This window comes from Penaeus vannamei, chromosome 15, assembly GCF_042767895.1.
Source record: "Penaeus vannamei isolate JL-2024 chromosome 15, ASM4276789v1, whole genome shotgun sequence".
Lineage (NCBI taxonomy): Eukaryota > Metazoa > Arthropoda > Malacostraca > Decapoda > Penaeidae > Penaeus > Penaeus vannamei.
The window spans coordinates 33,668,412-33,676,021 of record NC_091563.1 but is presented as its reverse complement, the minus strand read 5'-3'; the positions used below and the strand labels follow the sequence as shown (position 1 = coordinate 33,676,021).

The following is a 7,610-nucleotide window of genomic DNA, read 5'->3' as shown; positions in this document are numbered from 1 at the left end:
GGTGCCACAACCCGGCGGTGCCAACCACGCTCTTGTGATCTGCTCAACCCTGTTCTTCCGTCCTTCCTGTTTTCCCTTTATATGTAAGACACTGATCGACAGAATTCCACTTGTCCTCGATTCTTTTTTCAGTGTAAGAGAATGAGGAAGTGTGAATCTGTGAGCCGGAAATGGCAAGCTCAAGCAAACCCAGGACCCAGCATTAAAAGGCTAAGTAAACTAACTGTAAGAAGTTTGGAAATGTTTAGAAGAAAGCTGGTGAAGATTTCAGTTAATGGATATCGCTAGGAACATCAAGAAAGAATGGCGAATATTATCTTTTATCACTGTTTCACACGTATTTTGAGAGGGAAAAACAAAAGAAATGTACAGGATGCACTTGTGCTTTTACCTTTTTGTGTGCCTTGTTTTTACGTGTTTGTCATATAGTACCGTCAGTATATAGTATATGTCAGTTGTTCAGTGTTGTAAATGAAAGCTACAGATTTGCCAATATATAATTTTGGATGTAGTATGTATGAACAATTAACCTATTCAATGCATATCTACATGTATAAAACGTACTGGAGATGTATAAAACCCACAATCATATATATCACAGAGAATAACGATAAATTATTCATAACGCATATGCATAACAAGTGATTACATAACCAGATACAAGAAAACAGTTAGTAAAGTTACATTAACATACATGCAGAACCAAGTTTTATTTTACTAATATCGTTTGTTTTCTTTTAACATTTCAGCTTCTACACCCAAATAAATTTACCATCTCCATTGTCATTGTCCAGTAATAAACTTGACACCATTACAGTCTTCAAGTATTCTAATCCATGACACTAACACTGTTTCAATAGGCCTTTTTTCAAGGTCACTATCAAAAGACTACGAATTGGCTAATGTATTTTAACCACGTGATTCACTGGAAAAGAAACTGTGATACTAAGCCCACAAGATAGGGATTTTTTTTTTCGTGTGGCGTATTGTGTTATAGATGAAGAATACAATAGAACATGGTAATACAAATCTTGGTGGTGGTATATTTTTTCATATTCGGCTGTATTTCGGTTCTTCTTTACTTTCCCTTCACTGTTTTTTTTCTCTTTCACTTTCTCCTTTACTCCTTTTCTTTCTTGCTTTCTCTCCCCAATCCTCTCCTTTCCACCCTTCCTCTCTTTTCTCTCCCTCTTTTTCTTTCCTCCTCCCTCCCTTCCCTCTCATATCCTCCCTCCCCTTTCTTTGTCTGTCTGTCTGCCTGCCTCTCTCTCTCACACACCACCTCTCACCTCCCTCCTTCCCCTCTCTTTCCCCCCCTCCCTCCTTTCCCTTTCGCTCTTCTATTCCCTTTCCTTCCCCTTTCACTTCTCTTTTTCCTTTCTCTCCTCCTCCTTCTCTCTCTTTTCTCTGTGCTTTCTCTCCCTCCCTCTCTCTCTCTCTCTCTCTCTCTCTCCAGTTTCTCTTCTTCCTAATCTCTCTCTCGCTTTGTCCCTCTCCCCTCTCTCTTACACCGTCTTTCATCTCGTACTATCGTTCTTTACTCTGAATGAAGCTTACATTCCATGCTTTAGAAAACAAACGAGCTTAAAGAGAGAGAGAGAGAGAGAGAGAGAGAGAGAGAGAGAGAGAGAGAGAGAGAGAGAGAGAGAGAGAGAGAACGGAAGATGAATAGAAAATAGAGAAATGAGTTAGAAATGGAGCACCAAAAATGCATGTCACAAGAGGATGGCAGCTACCTTTGGGGGAAAAGCTCCAAGGGTAGATATACTTACTATTTGGTGCAAAAGAATTGGGAAATACATGGTTGCATGCAAGGAATTTTCAGTGAATATGAATATGAATTTCAGTAAATAGAAACAAGTCTACCTCCCCTCAAAAAAAAAAAGAAAAAAGAAAAAAAAAGATAAATAAATAAATAATAATAATAACGGCGAAATAATGATCATAATGACGATCTGCTACAAATGACACTTGAACACAATGAACATGCGTGAAATTCTATATAAAAGAACAAAAAATGCACCTAACCTACTTAGAGATGGCTAAAGTTTATCCACAATGCTTATTCCTAAGATTCAACTCTCGGGCCAATCCTATACTGATATCCATTATGATATTCTCATACAAATTAGCCATTCAAAAAACAAGATCATTTACTTCTGTGGCTGATTAACAGAATGAGCCAGGATTTCTGCAATATTTGCATGCAAGGACTTAAATTAACTGTTCTTTTTCATGGCCTTTTAGCATGTCACAACATTTTTTTTCCTTTTATGCACATTAATCATATATATTCTTAACTATTTAAGAGAGTAAAGAACGCAATTCGAATGACTGATCATTGCACTTGAGGAAAGCGAATAAAAAAATAAATACTTAAAGACAATAATCATGTTATTAAAAGCTTCAGGAATAAAAAAAAAATAAAAAAAAAAAAATAAAAAAACATTGTTGATAACTTCCAAACAAAAAAGCAAATTACAAGTGACTTCTATAACTCTTCCGTGTATGTTGAGACAAAAGCAACAAAACTTTCCCTCAGCCATCTTTTCTCCTCATGAATGTTACCTCATTCCATACATCCACATACTTAGAGAAAGTTAAATTCTAAGACATATGCCATTATCGAGGGAAGATGAGGAAGGTGCAGTGCCATGGAATATGGACGAAAAAATCGAATTCTAAACATGATTCCCAAAATTCTCTCCGTCTAACAATAATAGTATTGATAACAACAACAATAGTAACAATAATATGGATAATGATAATTGCAATAATAGTAAAAACAATACTACAACTACTACAACGATTAACGCTAATAACAGCAATAATTATAATGATAAAATACAGAGCTTCAAAGGGCAATGAATTTTATATAGAAAACGGTACACTGGTTTTATGTGGTTCTGTTGAGAATGAGGCTTACGTTTTATTAATAAATCGGAAATCAATACTCATTTGCATCTGCATTTACCTTAGATTTCTTCAGAAGTTTCGAAATAAGAAGACAGAAAAATCTAAACCCAAAGAGTGACCCAAACCCGGTGTTCGAAAGCTATTTAATTCCCTTCATAGCCCGTGATTTCACTATGGCGTATGGAAGAAGGAATCGTTGTGGATAAGTTTTCTTTTATAAGGTTAAGGTAAATCTTTATTGCATTAAGGTAACTGTATTTAAGGTGTAGAAGCCATGCAAAACAGTAACGTCCCCCAGGGTAAGAAACTTAAGCCGTTAAGTGGCACTAAATTTGTCTTTAAATTTCTCTTTCCAGTTTTGGCAACGGCGGACCATCTTTCATACAGAGTAAAACAGGGGTTCCCAAGTTAGGGGCCGTGGGATATTTTCTGTGGGGCCATGGAGCAGTACGAAAATTATGACTGAATTAAACTGGATTCCGTTTCACCTACAGTACCTACAAATAATTATCTCTCATGTCAATAAATTGGAATCGTTCCATATAGTGTTCTTGTCCTGTAGCTATTGACACCATTATACTGTTCATGATTAGTAATAACTGCATCTTTAAAGACTAAACAGGGCCAAGAAAATAACTGTATATTGGTCGGCAGCCACAGAATAGTTAAGGTTAGGAACCACTAATTTAGTTACAGCCGTTCTCGCAATTCTGTAAATTTGGAAATGCAATCCTACACCTTTTTTGGGTGATTAGATTTTTTTCCCAATAGCTTTCGTCGTGTTTCGAACGAATCTAGCACTCATTTCCTTCGCAAACGAAGCACAACTACGATATCGGTCTCGATAGCTGGGGATGGTATGATAGGCCTACATATCGGGGAATTTCTAGAAAGGTCGGCAGAATACTAGCAAGCATAGTATATTAATATACTATGCTCAGACTCAGGAACAGTTTTAACCTCATCTTACCTTAAACATTAACTCCAGGCTGCGGGTCACTGGTCGTCGGGGGTATTCCAGGTCGTTGTTGGCGGGAATTACGATCGCTTACAGGAAAGTTGCACTGCTTGCTTCGTTTGGTTTTAGGAACCTTTTCCATGCACCACAAACTCACTGGTGTCTGTCATTTCTGTAATGACACGATGTCTTACATTGCGGGCATTGTACTTCCACTGGCAGTACACCGTGATCTCGTAGATTTAGTAAGCCTGCTTTGTTAACGTTATATTTCGATGAAGTCGAGATAATGATTCTCACAACCTACACACTGTCTAGCCATGATGGAACTGATTTGAATTTCAACTGCCTTCTCCTAGGCCCAGCTTCTATTGTCACGTGATGATCTATTCCATATCTGATTGGTTCTATTGAGTGTCTATGTTCACGTCACGTTCACGCACGAATCTAATTGGCTCATTTGATTTCCCTCGCATACGTCATCCGCTACGAATCCGTCCGATTTGCTGTCGCTCTTAACAACTTTTTGTCATTTTGTCGCGGCGGCGGAGGCGGAAGGTTACTGCGGCTCCTGGAAATCGTGGATTTTATACCCTCTAGAACGCCGTTATTATCAGTTTGCGCAGAAAATGGTATAGAAGAAAACTTTCATAGAATGATGTGTTCTACCACATGGTAAGTTCAGATTCTTTAAGTTAGGTTGTGGGGTTGTATTTCCAATAATACCCGTAATTCTTACATCGATAAATATAGCTGACGAATCACCTATTTATAAAACCATATTCTCTACTAGACTGTTGTTTCAGACAATAAACATTGCAGTTATTTCTTTCCAGAATTAGGTAGATTTAGAGTTAGAATGAGGGCATGTTTTGGCGAGCTGTGTTTTTTTTTTTTTTGTGTACTTATGTGCTATCAGATGCACATAGTTCAGTCTGGAAGGATAGGCACACAAACACACGCAAAGGAAATACTAATCTTGCTTTTCTGATATTGCTACCCCCATAAATTCCTTGAGACTGCTGGAATGGTAAACGATTTTATTTGTGTATGATTAAGATATAAATATTTCTCCTGAGGATTTTTCCATTAGTACTGAAGTATGTGATCTGATATTGGTACGAACGAGCTTCAGCATGTGGATTAAACCTACTTTGGCTTCAGAATTTGTGAAATTTAATTAGAAGTATTTACGTCATATTTTGGGATATTAACAAATAGCCTCAATATTATAAAAAAAAAATTGAGGTACATACCCCTTCAGTATTTACTAGATTAGCAAGGTTTAGCGTTCAAAATTAGCATGAATATCTGAAATTAGTCTCCAGTCTTCTATTTGGCTATAGAGTTAGTCTCAAGATAACAGTATTCACGAAGAGGAGAAACAAGAAAGTATTCGAATGTGCCGATCGCCGTTTTGCTTTTATTACTTCTTCTAGGCCTATGTATTGAGGAACCAACACAGCGAAAAGACATTCGTTCTTCTAGCTGCAGTAAGTTCAGCTTGTATCCAACACATTAATAATTTGCACCTCTTCCTTTTCGGATTGCAAATTCAGCAGCTGCATAGATTCTCATGAACTCATATTCTTTTCGCATGTCAGTTACTATTGGTGTGAGTCTGGTATAGAAAACCTGTGCTCTCGAGATGGTTCGTATTATATATATGTTTTTAATGGAAATTGCCTTTTGATTCATCTCCTTTAAAATTAACATCCTAAAACCTTTAATGACATCTAATAGATTCTGACAATACAATGGTCACTGGAATATCTAGGATATCTTTCACTCATCTTATTAAAAATAATCAGTTCGTGTATTAAAACTTTTTACATTCTGATTTTATGATAATTTCTTAAAGCTTCTTACTTTTGTTTTCAAAGTGATATCATAATCATTGAAATACAAACTTGTAATAATGAACATATAAGATGTATGAAAGTTACAAAATATATATATACAAAATAACTTAGTTACCCCTATAGCAATTTTCTACAATAAACTTTTCATAGAAAATGAAAATTTTTGATGGGAGACTATAAAAGTATACCACTTGCGTTGCATTTTACGTTCACGAGTAGTCTTACAAAGGTACATATTTTTTACCCTGATATTGCGTATTGAGAAGCCTAGTGCCATAAAACGAATAATAATGAATCTTTGATCTGCCTATCGTAACAACTTTTTTTTCAGAGACTTCGTTAAAGATTTTCTTTTGTTTAAGAAGTGAATAACGTTTCCTTAAGTGTTACCAACTACCATTAGTCTCATCATCATCATTTATTTTTGTTCGGATTAAGTTTAAAGGACCAATATATAGGTCTTCTCTTCCCCCTTCTCCACCAAATCCCGCCCCCATCCCTCCCCCCACCCTCACCCTTCTCCTTCCCTCCCCCCACATCCCCACCCCCACTTCCCCACAATGCCGACAATTCTTCAGCGTCACATATACGTTATGCAGGCGTTGGGCGCGGCGCTCCCCCGGGGGACACCGCGACCCCCTTAAAGATTAATCAGGAGGTCACGGGACTAAGCGGGGGGGGGGGGGGATGGGGGGCGAAGGAGGGGGTTAATTCTATTACTGACGCCGCTCCGGAAAGTGGCGGGGGTGAGGGTTGAAGGGGGAGTTGGGGTGAAAGAGGTTGGGGGAGAGATTGGAATGGGTTGGAGGGGGTAGAGGGAGGTGTTGGAGGGGGTTGGGGGGTAGAATGAGTAGGGGAGAGAAGGAATGGGTTGAGGAAGAGACTGGAATGGGTTGGAGGGGGTTGGGGAGGGGTTGGAATGGGTTGGGGAGAGACTGGAATGGCTTGGAGGGGGTTTAGGGGTTTGGAGGATGGAAGGGGTAGGGGAGAGACTGGCATAGGTTGGAGGGGGTTAAGGGTTAAGGGGGTGGAGGGGGTTGGGGGATAGATCGGAATGGGTTGTAGGGGGTTGGGGGAAGGGATTTGGGGGCAATGATTAGGTTGTAGAGGACTAGGACGTGGTTATATCGGTCTAGAGGGGTTTGAAGAAGCCACGAGGGGGTTGGAGTTGCTTAGGGAAGGGTTGCAGGAGGCTATAAAGAGATTGGAGGCGACTAGATGGGGGTTGTAGGGGTCTGGAAAGGGGTTCTAAGGGGTTACGAGGGCAAAGCGAGGTATGGAAGGGGTCAGAGAGGTCCATGAGGAGATTGGAGGGGTCTAGGGGGTAAAGAGAAGGGTTGAAAGGAGTAAAAGTTGAGGAGGGGGTTGGGGGCGTGCCGAGTGGGTTGGGGGGAATTGCTAGGAGCGAGGACAGGTTGGTGGTGGGTGATGGGGGGAGGGGGGCTAGGATGGGGGAGGGGATGATAATGGATGGGGGTTGGAAGGAGGGGCGTTGGTGAGGTTGGTGGGGGGAGGGGAGGTTTTGGGAAAGGGAAAGAAGAGAAGTGGATAAAACGAAGGCAAAAGGATATTCGCGAAGATACAGGATTCCTTATTGTTTTTCTTCCATTTTCTTTCTCTCCTCCTTCGCATCCTCGCTTTCTCATCTCCTGTTCTTCTCTCCCTTCCTCTCTTCCTCTCTCATCAACATTTCCATCTCCTCTCCCTCCTTTCATCCTCTTCCTCTCTCACCGGCATACCTGTGTCTTCCCCTTTCTCAACTCTTGTTCCTTCCTTCTTGTATTCCCATCTCTCTTCCCTCCTCCTTTCCCTCTTCTTCTCATCAGCATCCCCATTTCCCTCCTTCATTCTCTTATTCCTCCTCCTTTCCCTCT

The 7,610-nt window shown here is 39.9% G+C and overlaps 2 protein-coding genes across 3 annotated transcripts in view; one reads left to right on the top strand and one right to left on the bottom strand.

Annotated features, from left to right (window-relative positions):
- The window catches only part of LOC113813935 (alpha-(1,3)-fucosyltransferase C), an 8,774-nt gene extending 7,964 nt beyond the window's left edge, over positions 1–810 (top strand). For both annotated transcript variants that reach the window (XM_070130656.1, XM_070130657.1), the window contains exon 6: positions 1–810. This exon is cut by the window's left edge and continues 413 nt beyond it. In XM_070130656.1, coding sequence (XP_069986757.1) covers positions 1–38 — 38 coding nt within the window. In that variant the 3' untranslated portion in view covers positions 39–810.
- The window catches only part of LOC113813925 (uncharacterized), a 61,066-nt gene extending 57,015 nt beyond the window's left edge, over positions 1–4,051 (bottom strand). The window contains exon 1 of the mRNA XM_070130660.1: positions 3,887–4,051. The gene's annotated coding sequence lies outside the window, so the exon portion shown is untranslated. The remainder of the gene's footprint in view (positions 1–3,886) is intronic.
- Positions 4,052–7,610: the final 3,559 nt, after the last annotated feature.